Source organism: Felis catus, chromosome A2 (genome assembly GCF_018350175.1).
Source record: "Felis catus isolate Fca126 chromosome A2, F.catus_Fca126_mat1.0, whole genome shotgun sequence".
Taxonomy (NCBI): domain Eukaryota; kingdom Metazoa; phylum Chordata; class Mammalia; order Carnivora; family Felidae; genus Felis; species Felis catus.
The window spans coordinates 35950696-35970009 of NC_058369.1; the positions used below are offsets into that span (position 1 = coordinate 35950696).

The following is a 19314-nucleotide window of genomic DNA, read 5'->3' on the forward strand; positions in this document are numbered from 1 at the left end:
TGGTAAGAGGTACTAACAGAAGACTGAAACAAACAAAAGAATGATGGGATGTGGCTTGCCAGGTTATTTATTAAGACCCAGATAGGCAGGCAGACTAGCTAGGAATATCTGCATTTCACAAATGTGATTGTGGTCCTCATATGGAGAATGACCTAAAAAGGGAGCATGAGTGGATGTGAGGTATCAACATGAGACACAGTGGGGACAGGACCACTGTTGTAAGGATGGTGACCAACGCTCAAGGAGGGAGGTGGAAATAACAAGCGCAGGGACCAGTAATAGACCGGACATAGAGAGGTAAGGAAGAAGTAAGATTTTGGGCTCAAGAACTGGGTAGACACTGGTAGACTTCTGAAAGTGTGGGGACTAGAAAGCACATCCTTGCAAGAGACCACTCTTGACTTAAATCCAAGTGTTATAGAAGTCTTACTCCTCACAGGAAGTATCCCTCCTTGAGCAAATCATCTGGATGTGGCATCTCACCATGCTGTTTGGATATTGCTGGCTGTCGACTCTGATTCCTTTATTTTAAAGTGGGCTCCCGAAGAAGCTGCAATGAATTGAGTGACTCATCCAGCAAGTCCCTGCTCCATACAATCTGACATAAAGGGTGATATTAGGCAATGGGCTTTTCAAAAGGCCAAAGTAATGGGACGGTACCAGCCGAGGAGGTTTATCAACATAAAATAGCGTCGCTGGTGGTGCCAGGATAAACTGAAGGGGGGACACCACATAGTTAATAACCTGGGGAAGTTGTAAATGAGAGTTGTGTTTGTCTATACTTGCCTTTGTAGTTTTGACTTTATTGCCACTGCTACAGGACCAACCTGAGTAATCTGGCAGCACTTTACAATCCTCTCCTTCCAAGCAAGGATTCATGTGGCACCACCACTTCTGAATCACGATGGAAGCTGGAAAACAAAGGCCAGTGTTCGTGAAGGTGTTTCTTCCTCCAAACAGGGACGACATGAAGCTCAGATGGATCAGTATACAGATTTCAGACTGTAAATAAGAACTATTTCAACGTAAGTCAATTTAAAGACTGCGTTCAGCCACATGCTCTAGAAAACAGTGAGATCCCAAGCTTTACAACATGCCTGGGTATGAATGTGGCTGGGCTTTTTTTTTTTTTTTTCCCCCCGCCCAGGACCTTAGGCTATTTAACTCCTTCCTCTTGGACTCAGTTTCTTCATCTGTAACATGGGGATAAAAATAGAACCTCACCACAGATGTCAAGAAGATAAAGGTAATCCACAGCAAAGTCTTGGCTAACCATGGACCAGTCACTGGGTTGTCAGAAAATGTAGGCTACTGGTGTGGTCATCATTTTGTAGGTTACAACAGTGCATATTGAGCTGACAAAGTCAGTACATTTGACAGGCTTTGTTGCCAGTGGCACAGATTAAAAACAGTAAATGTTTCCATCACAGAGGGGTTCATCTCTCCATGCCAGTCCAGCAAGTGGTGGAATAACTCCTTAAACTCAACAGCTGGAAGCCAAGTAAAAGTTGGTAAGCCTGGTACTCCCTCACATGCCCACATTCTAGGCTTGTTCTCTCACCTGGGAATTCTCTTTCCTCCTTACCCCATCATCCCTGCTGACATCTACCAGTAAGAATTCTCCAGGTGTGGACGCAGACTACGAGAAGTTAAGGAAACTCCATCAACTTGGCCAGGTATTCTCACAGAGTCAAAGGACAAAAGGGAATGTGATTCATATTTAAAGGTGGGCCCAGCCAGAAGGCTGGTACGGATCAGAGATCTAGGGCTGCAGGTAGGGTGTGTGGATTTAGGGAGATGGGGTGGCTGAGCCCTGTTTCTCTCTTGTTTTTAATTTTTTTTTAAGTTTGTTTATTTTTGAGAGAGACAGAGACAGTGTGAGTGGAGCAGGGGTGGAGAGAGAGAATCCCAAGCAGGCTCCATGCTGCCACCGCAGAGCCTGATGCAAGGCTGGAACTCATGAAACTGTGAGATCGTAACCTGAGCTGAAACCAAGAGTCAGACGCTTAACTGACGGAGCCACCCAGGCACGCAGAGCTCTGTTTTTCTGTTGAAATAGCAGCACTTAGGTAAAAAAAAACATACCTCAATGGATGTGACTTAAACTACCACATCTTGGGAAGTCTGAACTCAATTTCAAGCAAATCTTGAGAATTCCTAATAGCTAGTTTTTACTGAGGGTCAGGCATCCTGCTAAATGTATTTCCTTCATTTTATGGAGAAGAAAAGGCTGAGGCTCAAAGTCACACTGGGTAAACAGCACTGGAACAGAGGCATTCGACCACTGGAGCCCCCTCATCAACCTTGTTGTATTCATACCCCTCCCTCACACCAGCGAGCTATAGTAGAAACAACTAGAGGTATAGAGGCAGTAACAAAAGTAGATAATACAGCAAGCTCATGCATTAAAAACTCTTCTCCTGTCAGGCAACAGCACTATGGCAGGATTAGGGCAAAGGACCATTTCATTATCAGCTGAAATGGCCAGACATTGTGTTTACTCTACACGAAACCACCATTCCTTACTCTGGCCCAATACTGTGCTACTATCAGATTAGAGTCCCATTAAAACCAATAATCCCTAAATGAGGCACAATTGTGATCTAGAAAAACCATACGTTAGAAGGTGCCAACACTGAGAAAGGAATATAGCTCTATGGGTTACTTATTTTGACAGAAACTGCCGATGAACTTGAGTAGACAGAGACAGTAGGGTGAAGTTGGAGAAAGCTGTATGCTCTTCGGTCACAAACATTATAGAAATCTCACCTTAAAACTGGGTGGAGCTTTGTTATTTTCAAAGCCCCTTTCTACACCGTTGCTCTTTTGATTGTCCCAACAACCTTCAGCAGCAGGAAGAAGAGGCAGATGGTTCCAGAAATAAAAACAAGAGCCTTCCACAAAGCGAGTAAAATGAGAGAGGAGGTATGAGAACCTAGGCTTCTTCCTCTTGATCTGCAAGTCTTTCGACTGTACCACACAATTTACAATAATAGTTTAGGTTACCATAGGCTACACAGAGTTTGACCAGATTCAGTGTGCTGACCAGTCCTTCATTATTTTCTGAATACCTCAGGTTGGTCCCAAGTGGATATAAAGATAAATAAGAGATGGTTCCCAACCCTCAATTTGAAAATTCCATCTGCAGGACTGCAAAAGTTATATAAATGTTGACAGAGCTTAGTTATATTTACACAGAGTTACAGCTGAATTTAAAATACTTTTTTTTATCTTTAAAACAGTTTTCTTAGGCAGATTCTCTGCCACTCAGCAGTGGCAACCTGACAGGTGTCAGGGCTTCATGGAGGATTCCAAAGAGGCCCAGACAGATGACAAGTGATCTGTGGAAGTGAAGACACTTGGCGCTTTGAGACAGGGAGTGGCCCACCAGAAAGCCAGGAGGAGGTCCGTGTGGCTGCAGTGAGGGGTCAGCAGAAGAGCAAAGGACAGTCAGCTGAGCAAGGTGGTCTGAGAAGCAACCTTCAGGGGCTCTTAATGTCAATTCCAGATTAGACTTGATTTCCCAAGCAGAAGGGAGCTATGGAAAGTTTCTAGTAAGGTGGTTCCACAACCAAGGGAAAACTGTGCCCAGGAGAGCTAGTCTGGCAGGTGATAAACCATTGGGGACAAAAAGGAGTCTGAAAGAGACCAAGTGAGGCATAAGTTGAGAAATCTGGGCGTAAATTCCCTACAGAGGAAATAATTTGATTCTATCTCAACTTCACAGCAGAGAAATACAAGCCCTTATTGGCCTCATGGGGTCCCAAGATAATTCTGATGCCAAATCTAGAAAAGGAGCTTGAGGGGATTTAAAAAAATGCCAATTCTGAACTATAGAAAAGAGTAAAATAGTTTCAGAATACTTTAAAAACGTAAATTTATTTAAATAAAATAACAAAGCATGGAAGATCGAGCTCTTGTGAAATTATTTATCAGTTTTCTTTCATTTAAGTGGAAAATGTGATTTTTCTGAAGACAGATTCACAGTAGGTTCCTTAAAATAGACTTTAAATTTCAGGATAGGTTGCTCTTTGCTTGAAAAAAAATCATTTCCATATCTTAGTGAATACGTGGGACCCTACAAGTGTGTTAAAGACTTACTTAACAACAAATACTCTTTCAGAAAGGAAACCTTCATGAGAAGTACCACAGTAGCCACAAGAGAAGTTTCCAGTTCCTTAATGGGTTAAAGACTGACTAAAGAACTCACAGCTAAAGGGAGGACCATTTAAGGGTTTCACCCACCAGTGAATAAGGTGATTAAAAAGTCCAGAAGTCCGGGCATCTGGGTGTCTCAGTGGGTTGAGCATCCAACTTCAGCTCAGGTCATGATCTCACAGCTCGTGGCTTCAAGCCCCCTGTCCGGCTATGTGCTGACAGCTCAGAGCCTGGAGCCCACCTGGGATTCTGTGGCTCCCTCTGCCCCTCCCCCTGCTGGTGCTCTGTCTCTCTCTCAAAAATAAACAAACATTAAAAAAAATCTTTAGAAAAAAGCCCAGAAGGTCAAGCTCTGAGTGCGTACTGAGCTCAGCTTTGGGTGGAAACAAAGGACCCAGGAGCAGGATTTTGTTAAAATAACTCTTGAGAACATCTGCCCACTTAACTGAGCCTTGTCTCCATAGGAAAATAAGTTTGTAGGAGGTATCTATTTTATCCTGTTATAAAATTTCATAATGAGAAAGTGTCTTGTCACTTCTATTTTTAAAATAAAATTCTTTAGAAAGCCCCATGCCTTCCTGACTTATGAAAATACAAAACATCCCTATCTTCAAGCTGCCAACCTGTAATGAATTTCTGGTTTTATGCAGAAAGAAGACAAAAAAAAAAAAAAACCAAAACAAAACAAAAAACCCTGAAGCTCTGCTTTTATGGTAGTGACTAGTGTTTTCTGTAATGCTGTTTTCTAGGTGAAAATATAATGGGACCAATTAGCTATTTCGTTCCTGGTACATTTCCTGTCCTCTCTGTTGCATAAAGTAGATTGAGATTTTTTTCTATTCCTTGTCCCGATTAAATATTACTCCATGACATAAAACACAATATGTATTCATATAGCTATTTACATAAACCCACCTTTGAATAAGACTACCAACAAACAGGCTCACTTCTCAGGAGGTGGTCTTCCATTTTTTGTCTTAGTTCAGTTGTATTTACGCCCAGTTAAGCTTTTCTAAAGAAAAGGGCACTTTGACGCTGAAACTACAGACAGAAAGGTGAAGAACACATCTTCCTAGAATATGGATGTCTTAAAAATAGAAATGATCACAAAAATATGCTCTGAGTGTCTAATATACTTAGCTACTTTGTTCTTAACATTGTCATTTCAAGATGCTCTTGGCGAATTAACCTTAAAGAAAGGTTTATTAACTTTAAGCTGTTGGTTAACTTTAAAGGTAGGCAGGTGGGAAGACCTGCCAATTTAGATTTGTTATTTCAAGAAAAGAAGCCATTCCAACCTGACCCAGGTAACATGCAAAAAGGCAGTGCTAAGAACACGATTTTTTGTTCAAGAACCTTTCACTTGTTCACACACTTCACATATAACAAGGTACTGTTTTTTCCGCAAAGTACACAGAGTACTGACTGAAGCTGTGGATAAATATGTACAGAACGATCTTTTGGGATCTAGGTTTGTCTTCTTTTTTTAAAAAATTTTTTTTTCAACGTTTATTTATTTTTGGGACAGAGAGAGACAGAGCATGAACGGGGGAGGGGCAGAGAGAGAGAGGGAGACACAGAATCGGAAACAGGCTCCAGGCTCCGAGCCGTCAGCCCAGAGCCCGACTCGGGGCTTGAACTCACGGACCGTGAGATCGTGACCTGAGCTGAAGTCGGACGCTTAACCGACTGCGCCACCCAGGCGCCCCAAGGCAGCTGGGATTTAAAATTCACTTAATCTGGCTCTGTTGCTTGCACTCTTAACCACTACTTTCTACTATTTGAAGAGCCAGGAGATAGGACGCCTTCAGCAGGGACCTGCCTCTAAGGCAGAGTTACTCGATCGTAGCCCTTTAGAGGCCCCATAATTCTCGACTGTATGGGGTATACATGCAAATGATAACACTGTCACCAGCATCCCTGACTTCAACCCACGAGATGCCAATAGCACCCTCTCCCCCAGTATACAACCCAAAGTATTTCCAGACATCATCAAATATCCCTAGGATGGCCAAAATCACCCCTGGTTAAGAAACATTGATCGAGGGGGGGCGCCTGGGTGGGTCGGTCAGTTAAAGGTCTGACTCTTTCTCACCATTGGTTGAGTGTGAGCCCTGCAAGGGTCTCTGCACTGACAGTGCAGAGCCTGCTTGGGATTCTGTCTCTCCCCTTCTCTGCCCCTCCCCCACTTGCACACACTCTCTCTCAAAAATAAAGGGGCGCCTGGGTGGTTCAGTCAGCTAAGCATCCAATTTCAGCTCAGGTCATCATGCTGCGGTCCACCGTCCACGGGTTCGAGCCCCAGTCCAGTTCTGTGCAGACAGCTCGGAGTCTGGAGCCTGCTTCGGATTGTGTCTCCCTCTCTCTGCCCGCCCACCCAACTTGCACGGTTTCTCTCTCTTGCAAAATAATAAACGTGAAAAAAAAATTTTTAACTCTGGTTACGGAGATGTACTCAGCCCATGATGAGAAGCTGAGCTAGTTCATGAGACTTCATTAAAGCTTTGGCTGGTGAAAATAATCCCAATACATGGTAAATACAATGCCACCTCTACTCCTTATCTTCCCTCCTGCCTCCACTGTGGCCAATCCCCCAAGACGAAAATGTGCATCATCTCTCTCTGAATCTGTTTCTCTGGCTCACTCTCACTGCTCTCTCTCCCACACACAAATCCTGGCTACTCCAGGGCTCACCCTGAAACCTATGCTGACAACCTATCTGACCCGTCAAATTCAGAGATCACATCGTTCCTTTTCAGGAATTTTAGGGTATTTGAGATCAACCTTGCTCCTTGAATATAAATTCGCCCAAGGCAGGAATTAAATCCTAAAATTCGAGTTGACGGCAGGTCTCTAATAGCAAAGGCTCTGCCTGCATCTCCAGCCTCAACTATGACCACCTCAGAGCCCAAACGAGCTGCTTCTAGTTCCCATGGTCACCCTGTTCATCCTGACATGCTTTACCCTGCTCCACCACTTAGTTGCCCTCCTGCCTGGTGAAATCAGACCCAGTGCTTCTCACTGGATGTCATCCCTGACCCCACATCCACTTACTCTTCAAGTACCTTATTTCCTACAGTTTGTCTCTCTTTCCCCATAAACTGAGCTCCTTGAAAGCAGGGCCAGGGTCCCATTATCATGCTATCCCCCAGCACCTAGGACATGCCAGGTACAATGTGCTAAGTTAAAATATAATGAACCAATGTATGCAGCGTGCACATCCTTCCAACCTCCCCCAGTGCTTCTGTAAAGTACACCTTGTTGTCATTCACCCTACCGCCACTGGGAAAAACTCAGAAACCCACTTTGTCTTTCAGGTGGCATCATGGAACACAGCCAGTCACAAAACCTTGTGAAATCACATCTTGAAGACAGACTCTGTAACTTATCACACAGTCCATAAAGCCACGCAAGTTGTCTACAATATGAACAGGAATTCTAGGCCTTAACTAAGTAATCTGTGACATCTCAGAAAACAAACTGGGGCATCAGAAGAAGAAAAAAAAATAGCTGCCTCCCATTTCTCAGCTTTTATTAGTCTTTTTTGAACCCAATGTTTAGAAAGCATTCACTCTGACAAAATAAATGATGCTTCACCATAGTACACATTTATCCCGTTTTATCATAAAGCATTCAGCATTATCTCTGTAGAGTGATATTTTGATAAATGTGAAGAATACAGTTCCCGTCATTAAACAGCTTCGTATATTTGGCAGTTGAAGATTCAAATGGAAACATGCTCACCAACCACATAGTTGTTTGCTGTAGGAACCAAGTAACCTTGGCTATAATCAAGTAATTTCCCACCCCTCTGCCCAAATCCCCAATGTGTGGGACAGACACATTTCAACAATACAGGATTTTATAAGTTAATTATAACTAAGAAAAAAAAGAACTTATTGGAGGAAAAACAACAGCTAATTTTTCTCCCTTTTTAACTAATAAAAGCTATGATTTTATGGAAAAGCAATGGAAACACAAGGTAAGTATCTGTGCTCTAGATTAACAGAAATGCGTAAGGAGATTCCACTTTCTATGTCAACATTAATTAATGCCCTGCTCCCATGTCTTCTCGCTTTTGTTTTAATTTAAATGTAAATTCAAGTGAATTTTATATTTTAGATCCTCTCCACATTCTTATTGACAAATATGAAAAGAGGAACGGATCAGCAGAGACTAGGTCTTCCACAAACCAACTAGCAGCATGATCCTGCATAATTATTGTGGGATAAAGATTATTATGGGATAAAGCTAAAAAGCCCTAATGGAAGCATTCAAATAATGAATAGAAGATCAGGGGGATATGAAAACAGACACATATTCTAACTAGAGCCTAAACTACGACTTCCAACATCTCCTCTGTGACTTTGATCCAATAAACATTTATTGAACACTGACTGTTTGCCAGGCTAGGCTAGGTGCAGGGGACACAAATATTAACACACAATCATAATCCTATCCTTCGGAATTTGGTTATTCTCTGGATACAAATGTTGTATTCATGAGCTACATATGTACATACAGCTAATCCTGCCATGTTCAATAGAGAAGCTTCTAGTTACAAGTTCCAATTTAAATTTAAATCCATACCAGTAACATCTCAAATGCTCAATAGCCACATGTGGTTAGTGGTTACCAATGTTAGTGGACATACGTGCATCAACACATCTAGCTTAGATATATAGAAAGAATATATACATCATCACAGAATGTTCTACTGAACCAACTCTGCTCAGATACCAAATAATTGATCTCTATTACTTACTCATCGTATGACACTAAGGAAATCATTTAGTTAGCATATGAGTCTCTTTGTCTTGACACAGACACAACTAAAATGTCCTGCAGTAGATGAACAGCTAAACAAATTATTACCCAGCCATTCAATGAAATGCTAATCAAGCGAGTAAAAAAAAAAAAATAAAAGAAAAACGGCAAAACAAAACAAAACAAAAAACAGGTCAATAGGTACCAGCACACAAAGATCTCATCAACATAATAATGATAACAGGTTGGATTAAGAAGTACACAATATTGGTGGAGGGACCAAGATGGCAGAACAGCATGGAAGGTTTTTTTTGTTTTTGGGTTTGTTTTTTTTGCATCTCTCATCCATGAAATACAGCCAGATCAACACTAAACCACCTTGCACACCTAGAAAACTGATTTGAAGATTAACACAATATGCACAACCTGAACCACAGGACTCAGCAGGTATACGGCACAAAGAGGTGAACTGGGGGAGAGAGAAGCCACAGAGGGCAGGGAGGGAGCTGCTTCTGCTTGCAGAGAGAGGACAGAGGGAGGTGGGGAGAGTACAGGAAAAGCATCTGGAGAGAAAGTGGAAAGTGGAAAAGTGGAAACAGCCACAGGGACTGAACAAAAAAGGGAGAAAGGAGAGGGTTTAAATTCTATTACGACTCTATAAACAAGGGGAGCACAGAGTCTGAAACTCTGTAGCTCTATACCTAGCAGGACTCTGGTGGGAAGGGCAAATCCCCAGGGGCAGAGAGTGAGGTCTGAGGGGTCCTTGGGCCACAGAGGTAAAGGTGGTTCCCCTGCTGGGAGGACATTTGGTAGAGGCTGTGCAGCTACTCCACAGGCAAAGGTCCCAGCAGACCCCGAAGAACAACCACATTTGCTGGTGCTGGAACAAGGACATTAAGGGTGAAGCTTGGCGCCAGATGTGTGTTGTGATTTTCCATAATCCCTGAAACACTGCTACACTATCGCGTGAATTTTTTCTGGGGTGGGCTGGCACCCAGCCACAGTCTCTGGGCATCGGCAGCAGCACATCGTGTAGTGTGGCTGGCACCTGGCCGTTGCTCAGTGAAACCCTCCCCCAGAAGGTCTGAGTGGGTCAAACTGCAGTTTCTCAGAAGTGAAAGGTTGGGAAACAAAGCTGCATCTGAGATAAAACTCAGGAGGTAGGTACCGCCTGGCAGCCTAACAGCTTGGTCACGGACAACATAAAAGTGGGGAGTGGATGGAAGCCAGAGACAAAGGATGGGTGTGCGATTGCTGATCAGGCAGAACAGAGTTCTGATACTAGAGACTGGGTAGCTGGGTGACACCCTTTTCACCCCTCCTGCACATGCGCATACACCCCTACAAGCACCACCACAATACACCCCATGAGCTAAGCAGCGCCATCTAGTGGAGAATGGAGCCATTACACTAAGCCCTGGCCAACTAGGCCATCCTCACTCTCCAAGAACACCACAAATCTCTCTGCCTGCTTAATTTATGGGCTATAAAGTGCTTCATAGTTTGACTTCTAGGGGAAACCTGTGTAATTACAATCGTATTTCAGTCTGTACACTGATTCATCTATTAAATTTTTTTTCTTTTTCTTGAACACAGAGAAATAAAATATTTTTATTTTGTATTTTTATTAAAAATATTTTTAATTTTTTCCACTATATATTTTACTTTTTTGTAAATTTTTCAAATTATATTTTACTTCCATCATTTCATTTTATTCTATTTCACTGTATTCATTTTTTTCAAGTTTTTAAACGTTTTCCTTTTTTTTTTTCCTTTCTTATCTTTCTCTTTTTTCTCTAACCTGTTAAGCTCCTTTCAACACCCACACCAAAACACACCTAGGATCTAGCATCATTTATTTGATCTGTGTGTGTTGTTTTTAATTTTTAAATTTCAATTTTTTTACCTTATTAATTCCGTTTCTTCTTTCAAAATGACAAAACGAAGGAATTCACCACAAAAGAAACAGCAGGAAGAAACGACAGACTGGGACTTAACACAGATACAAGCAATACGTTTGAACCAGAATTCTGAATCACGATATTAAGACTACTAACTAGGTTTGAAAATATATTAGAATCCCTTTCTGTGCAGATAAAAGAAGTAAAAGCTAGTCCAGATGAATTAATAAAAGCTATAACTGAGCTGCAATCTCAAAGGGATGCCATGGTGGCAAGAATGGATGAGGCAGAGCAGCAAATCAGCAATACAGAGGACAAACTTATGGAGAATAATGAAGCAGAAAAAAAAAAGAGGGAAAGTAGCAAAAGAGACGATTTAAGAATTAGGGAAACCAATGACTCATTAAAAGGAACAACATCAGAATCACAGGGGTCCCAGAAGATGAAGACAGAGAAAAAGGGGTAGAAGGGTGTTGTGACCAAATCAGCAGAAAACTTTCCTAACCTGGGGAAAGACAAAGACATCAAAATCCAGGAAGCACAGAGGGCTCCCATTAGATTCAACAAAAACTGACCATCAACAAGACATATCATAGTCAAATTCACAAAATACTCAGGCAAGGAAAGAATCATGAAAGCAGCTAGGGAAAAAAGTCCTTAACTCACAAGGGAAGACAGATCAGGTTTGAAACAGACCTATCCACAAAAACTTGGCAGGCCAGAAAGGAGTGGCAGGATATATTTAATGTGCTGTATCAGGAAAATATGCAGCCAAGAATGTTTTATCCTGCAAGACTGTCATTCAAAGTAGAAGGTGAGATTAAAAGTTCCCCAGACAAAAATTAAAGGAGTTCATGACTACTAAACCAGCCCAAAAGAAATTTAAGGGGGACTCTCTGAGGAAAGAAAAGATGGGAGGAAAAAAAAAAGACCAAAAGCAACAAAAACTAGAAAGGACCACCAGAAATTCCAGCTCTGCAGGCAACATAATGGCAATAAATTCATATCTTTCAGTACTCACTATAAATGTCAATAGAACAAACACTCCAATCAAAAGACATATGGTAACAAAATGGATGAGAACACAAGATCTATCTATATGCTGTTTACAAGAGACCCACTTGGGACCTAAAGACACCTTCAGATTGCAAGTAAGGGGATGGAGAACCATCTACCATGCTAATAGTTGACAAAAGAAAGCTGGAGTAGCCATACTTATATCAGACAATCTAGATTTTAAAATAAAGGCTGTAACAATAGATGAAGAAGGGCATTATATCATAATTAAGTGGTCTGTCCATCAAGAAGATCTAACAATTGTAAAAATTTATGCCTCCAACGTGAGAGCATCCAAATATATAAATCAAGTAATCATGAACATAAAGAAACTCATTGGCAATAATACCATAATAGTAGGGGACTTCAACAACCCCACTTACAACACTGGACAGATCATCTAAACAGAAAATCAACAAGGAAACAATGGACTTGAATGACACACTGGACCAGATGGACTTAAAAGATATATTCAGAATACTTCATCCTAAAGCAGCAGGATATACATTCTTCATCAGTGCGCATGGAACGTTCTCCAGAATAGATCACACTGGGACACACATCAGCCCTCAACAAGTACAAAAAGATCAAGATTATCCCATGCATATTTTCAGACCACAACTCTATGAAACTCAAAATCAACCACAAGAAAAAATATGGAAATATAACAAATACTTGGAGACTAAAGACCATCCTACTGAAGAATGAATGGGCTAACCATGAAGTTAAAGAGGAAATTAAAAAGTACATGGAAGGCAATGAAAATGATAACACCACAGCCCAAAACCTCTGGGATGCAGCAAAGGTGGTGATAAAAGGAAAATATATAGCCATCCAGGCCTTCCTGAAGAACAAAGAAATGTCTCAGATACACAACCTAATCTTACATCTTAAAGAGTTGGGAAATAAACAGCAAATAAAACCCCAAACCAGCATAAGACAGGAAATAATAAAGATTAGAGCAAAAATCAAAGCTAACAACCCCCCCCCCAAAAAAAACAGTAGAACAGATCATTGAAACCAGAAGCCAATTCTTTGAAAGAATTAACAAAATTGATAAACCACTAGCCAGTTTGATCAAAAAGAAAGAGGAAAGGAACCAAATAAATAAAATCAAGAATGAAAGAGGAGAGATCACAACCAACACAGCAGAAATACAAATAATAATAAGAGAATATTATCAGCAATTAAATGCCAGTAAAATAGGCAATCTGGAAGAAATGGACAAATTTTTAGAAACATATAAACTACCAAAAATGAAACAGGAAGAAATAGAAAATTTGAACAAACCCATAACCAGTAAAGAAATTGAATCAGCAATCAAAAATCTCCCAAAAAACAAGAGTCCAGGGCCAAGATGCCTTTCCAGGGGAATTCTACCAAACATTTAAAGAAGATGTTAAGAAGCTCTTTTGAAGCTGTTCTGAAAAAATAGAAATGGAAGGAAAACATCCAAACTTTTTCTATGAAGCCAGCATTACCTTGATTCCAAGACCATACAAAGACCCCACTAAAAAAGGAGAACTATATACCAACTTCCCTGATGAACATGGATGCAAAAATGCTCAACAAGATATTAGCCAATCGGATCCAACAATACATTAAAAAATTATTCACCATGACCAAGTGGGATTTTTACCTGGGATGCAAGGCTGGTTCAATACCTGCAAAACAATGTGATTCATCATATCAATAAAAGAAAGGACAAGAACCACATTATCCTCTCAATCGATACAAAGAAAGCATTTGACAAAATACAGCATCCTTTCTTGATAAAAACCCTCAAGAAAGGAGGGATAGAAGAATCATACCTCGAGATCATAAAAACCATCTACAAAAGATCCAATGCTAATATCATCCTCAATGGGGAAAAGCTGAGAGCTTTCCCCTCCAAGGTCAGGAACAAGACAGGGATGTCTACTCTCGCCACTGTTATTCAACATAGTACTGGAAATCTTAGCGTCAGCAATCAGACAACACAAAGAAATAAAAGGCATCCAAATCGGCCAAGAGGAGGTCAAACTTTCACTCTTCTCAGATGACATGATATTCTGTATGGAAAACCCAAAATATTCCACCAAAAAAACTGCTAGAATTGATTCATGAATTCAGCAAAGTCACAGGATATAAAATCAATGCACAGAAATCAGATGCATTTCTATATACCAATAATGAAGCAACAAAAAGAGAAATCAAGGAATCAATCCCGTTTACAATTGCACAAAAACCCATAAAATGCCTAGGAATAAACCTAATCAAAGAGGTGAAAAATCTATACACTGAAAACTATAGAAAGCTTATGAAAGAAATTGAAGAAGACAGAAGAAAGCAGAAAAATATTCAATGCCCCTGAATAGGAAGAACAAATATTGTTAAAATGTCAATACTACCCAAAGCAATCTACATATTCAATGCAATACTATCAAAATACCACCAGCATTCTTCACAGAGCTAGAAACACAATCCTAAAATTTGTATGGAACCAGAAAAGACCCCAAATAGCCAAAGCAATCCTGAAAAAGAAAACCAAAGCTGGAGGCATGACAATCCCAGACTTCAAACTGTATTACAAAGCTGTAATCATCAAGACCATCAAGACAGTATGGTACTGGCACAATAAAAGACACTCAGATCAGTTGAACACAATAGAGAACCCAGAAAGGGACCCACAAATGCATAGCCAACTAATCTGACAAAGTAGGAAAAAATATCCAATGGAATAAAGACAGTCTCTTCAGCAAGTGGTGCTGGGAAAACTGGACAGCGACATGCAGAAGAATGAACCTGGACCACTTTCTTACACCACAGACAAGAATAAACTCAAAATCAATGAAAGACCTAAATATAAGACAGGAAGCCATCACAATCCTCGAGGAGAAAGCAGGGAAAAACCTCTTTGACCTTGACTGCAGCAACTTCTTACTCAACACGTCTCTGGAGGCAAGGGAAACAAAAGCAAAAATGAACTATTGGGACCTCATCAAAATAAAGCTTCTGTACAGCAAAGGAAATAATCGGCAAAACTAAAAGGCAACCGATGGAATGGGACAAGATATTTTCAAACGACATTATCAGATAAAGGGTTAGTATCCAAAATGTATAAAGAACTTATCAAACTCAACACCCAAAAACCAAATCATCCAGTGAAGAAATGGGCAAAAGACATGAATAGACACTTCTCCAAAGAAGACATCCAGATGGCCAACCAACACATGAAAAAATGCTCAACATCACTCACTAAGGAAATAGAAATCAAAACCACAATGAGATACCACTTCACACCATCAGAGTGGCTAACATTAACAACTCAGGCAACGACAGATGTTGGCGAGGATGCAGAGAAAGAGGATCTCTTTTGCATTGTTGGTGGCAATGCAAGCTGGTGCAGCCCCTCTGGAAAAAAACTATGGAACTTACTCAAAAAATTAAAAATAGAACTACCCTCCAACCCAGCAATTGGACTACTAGGTATTTATCCAAGGGATACGGGTATGATATTTCAAAGGGGCACATGCACCCCAATATTTATAGCAGCACTATCAACAATAGCCAAAGTATGGAAAGAGCCCAATGTCCATCGATGAATGAATGGATAAAGAAGATGTGGTGTGTGTGGGGGGGGTGTGGGTGTGGGTGTGGGTGGGTGTGGGTGGGGGGGGTGTGTGGGTGTGTGTGTGTGTCTGTGTGTGACACATACACAGACACACACACACACAAACATTGGAGTATTACTCGGCAATCAAAAAGAATGAAATCTTGCTGTTTGCAGCTATGTGGATGCAACTAGAGGGTATTATGCTAAGCAAAATTAGCCATAGAAACACAAATATCATAGGACTTCACTCATACGAGGACTTTAAGATAAAAAAGAGATGAACCTAATGGAAGGGAAGCAAAAATAATACAAAAACAGGGAGGGTGACAAAACATATGAGACTCTTAAATATGGAGAACAAACAGAGGGTTGCTGGAGGGGTTGCGGGAGGGGGGATGGGCTAAATGGGTAAGGGGCATTAAGGAATCTACTCCTGAAATCACTGTTTCACTATATGCTAACTTGGATGTAAATTTAAACACACACACACACACACAATATGATACCATTTGGGTAAAACATGCATTCATACTGCAATATACCACTTTTTCTGGAGAACGATCTCAAATACACAAATAGGCAAAAAAAAAAAAAAAAAGTATTGACCAAACAGATAAATGCAGTTATTCTTACAGTGGTGGCCAACAGGGGTTTGGCCCAAATAATAAATGTATATAAAGAGTAAAATACAGGCTCTGGGCTGATGGCTCGGAGCCTGGAGCCTGTTTCCGATTCTGTGTCTCCTTCTCTCTCTGCCCCTCCCCCATTCATGCTCTGTCTCTCTCTGTCCCAAAAATAAATAAAAAACGTTGAAAAAAATTAAAAAAAAACAGCTCTTTAAAAAAAAAAAAAGAGTAAAATAAGCTACTGCAGAATAAGGTATTAATATTTTCTTTAGTAAGGGAAAGATTAAATATGATTGCCACCCTAACTGTATTTTCCAGATCCTGATGCTTTGAGAGAAATGTAGAAGACTTCTTATATCTAAAGATTCTATGCTGGATAGAATAGAGTTTATGCTATAATTCAAAATTCTTGAAGTTTAAAATCCACACAGTAAACAAACACATTCATTTGAAAACAATCTGTGATTACTGAAAATGATTATGTTCTCCATTGTGCCCAAATCATTCATGCACCAGCCAATGCGAGGGTGGGTAGAAAGAAGAGAGACAGCTCCCATCTTCAAGCAACCTAGAGATTAATGGAACGCACACATTCAGATCTGAAAACATAACGGGATACATGTCATGAACTGGATATACAGGGAGACACAAGAGCATACAGGAGATATGGAAGGAAAGGAGGAATTAAGTAGACAGAATGTTGTGTTGTGGGGAAGAAGGCAATGATCCAGGCCAAGGATACAGGTACAAGTGCAGGATAAAAGGGAACATAAAGTAAGGCACCTAGGGGCACAGTTGGTTAAGCATCCAACTTTGGTTCAGTTCATGATCTCAGAGTTTGTGAGTTTGAGCCCTATTATCAGGCTCTCTGCTGTCAGCACAGAGCCCACTTCAGATCCTCTGTCCTCCTCTCTCCCTGTCCCTTCCCCACCCACCCCCTCAAAAATAAAAAGGGAACATAAAGGACCCCACTTGGATGTGGGTAGTATAGTTGAAAGAGAGCAGGGAGACAGAGCCAGACTATGCCAGGCTTCAAAAGCCAGGGTAAAGAATTTGGATTTTATTTTAAAGATACTGGGAGGTCACGCAAATGTGGTTTTAAACACAGGACTGACATGATAAGTTCTGTTTTTGCAGAAGGATCTTCTGACTGCAGGGCGGAAAATGGGAGATAGGAGTAGTAAGCTTGTCAAAATGTAATCTGGGCTCCTACACTGTGGAGGTGACAGCGGCACAGAGAATTGGAGACAAAACAGGTATGGTTTGGATTCAATTGATGGAGAAAATAAATATGTTCAGCTGTCCCAGCTGGAGAGAGGAACTTTTGCAAATTTCTTTTAAGTCTCTCTTGTTTTAATGCTAACCATCTTCTTTTATAGATTACAATCCTTTATCTGTTATCCCCAAATCCAAAAAGCTCTGAAAATGGACAGGAGTTCTGTACAATGGCAACAAAACCTGATTTGAACTAACAGGAGGTTGGTCATCTTGCCCTATCCTGTTCCGAAAGAATATTCTATATACTGCACTGTAGAAATACCAGCCAGCATCTGTGAATATGGGGTACAACTGGAAAAGACAGTAGGTTCGTTAGGTAACAGATGCTGTATGTACTGTGCTGCCTTTAAAAAATCTGAATTCAGCAACACATTTGGCCCCAGGGTTTCTATGAAGAATTGCAGATGGTAAGTTGGCCATATGCACTTTCCAGATTTAACGGTCGCTGAGATCATGCTGATACCCAACTCTAGTGACCATACAGACCATAAATTTGTACCTGTGTTTGGTAGGGGAGGTGGGATATGGGAAAGTCAATTATTATTCTTGATTGTGTGATTCTGGAGTAAAGAATGCATATGTGCATTTGAATGGCTGACCTTTAGACACGCATCAAGTAAGAGTAGAAGCATTCACTTTCAGGGAGTTTTCTTGCCACTATAGATCAAGTGCTACAAGCCTTAACCTCATGTATCCATTCCCCTGGGGAATGATACTTGTTTCTAACAAGCTGTCTGCTAGAAGCGGCCAGAGGCATCAAAAGGAATCAATCCCAGGCCTCTATCAACATTCATTCATTTTTTTTTAAATATTCATTGGCACAGCACTCTGCTAGGGGATTTGGAGACAACAAATAAATGACATGTGATTCCAAACTTTTCTCAAGGAAGTTGTTCCACAGAAGATGTTTCATAATGTTTGTTAAAATAGTAAACTAGATATAAAGAGAATATAAGTCTGTAACATTAAATATGAGTTGAGAAAATCAGGGTGCTAATCGCTTTGGAATTGAGAGTTTGGTATCAGGGAGAAAATTGTGTCTAGGGAAGCAACTGATTTTTTTTTAATTTTTTTTTTAATGTTTATTTACTTTTGAGAGAGAGAGAGAGAGACAGGCATAAGCAGGGGAGGGACAGAGATGGAGACGCAGAATCCGAAGCAGGCTCCAGGCTCTGAGCTGTCAGCACAGAGCCTGACGCGGGGCTCAAACTCACAACTGAGATCGTGACCTGAGCTGAAGTCAGACGGTCAACCGACTGAACCACCCAGGTGCCCCAGGAAGCAACTGCTTTGATGCACACGATTTGGATAGACAGTTGGAAAAAAAAAAAAAAATCAAAGCCTATCTCCCTGATTGTCCAGTAACAGAATTCCCCACTAGTACCTCTTGGGAAATATCATTAATTAACTTCCCTTATCCACCAAGCAATTTGTGGAGTTACAATTATGTTCATTTTCAGAGCAGCACTAACCTAGAATCAGCCTCATATTCCTTGAGTTGCAAGGGCTGTAAAGCAAGGAGGTTCTTGGTAGTTTTAGGCACTTTTTGCAGGAATGGAGAAAATGGACCAGAAAGGTCTTACCTTCAACGCAAGAAGGCTGAGCCCGAGTTGTGCCAGCAACCTGTCCTGGGAAGCAGGAACACTTGACTGTTTGCGATCGCTCTTCTATGCGGTTCTTATTACAGCACCTGTGCACAGCGACCACCTCACAGGTCCCTTGCTTGATTTGGTGGTGACCTGATGGATAAAGGGGGAGAAAAACAAACCCGGCGCTGTGAGGAATAAATGAAGCTACCACATAGACGAATGATGCCATGACTACATTTTCTAGCTTCCTGTTCTATGCTTAGGAATCTTTATAACTTTTCCCTTTCATATAATTTCAAATATATATAAAGGTGGTATGAATAATGCAAAAAAAAAAAAAAAAA

The 19314-nt window shown here is 40.8% G+C and overlaps 1 protein-coding gene and 1 long non-coding RNA gene across 5 annotated transcripts in view; one reads left to right on the plus strand and one right to left on the minus strand.

The window, feature by feature from the left end:
- Window positions 1-19314, minus strand: part of TAFA4 (TAFA chemokine like family member 4) — a 208423-nt gene that overhangs the window by 8133 nt on the left and 180976 nt on the right. For 3 of the 4 annotated variants that reach the window (XM_045051848.1, XM_045051849.1, XM_019824220.3), the window contains 2 exons: window positions 18965-19120; window positions 828-911 (listed from right to left, as the gene is read on the minus strand). In XM_045051848.1, coding sequence (XP_044907783.1) covers window positions 828-911; window positions 18965-19120 — 240 coding nt within the window. Of the gene's footprint in view, window positions 1-786; window positions 912-18964; window positions 19121-19314 lie in introns of all 4 variants that reach the window. The other variant, XM_019824228.3, reaches the window with a different exon arrangement.
- On the plus strand, window positions 905-7879 carry LOC109496591. Its single transcript, XR_002152740.3, has 2 exons — window positions 905-1511; window positions 7476-7879. It is a non-coding gene; the product is annotated as an uncharacterized LOC109496591 (long non-coding RNA).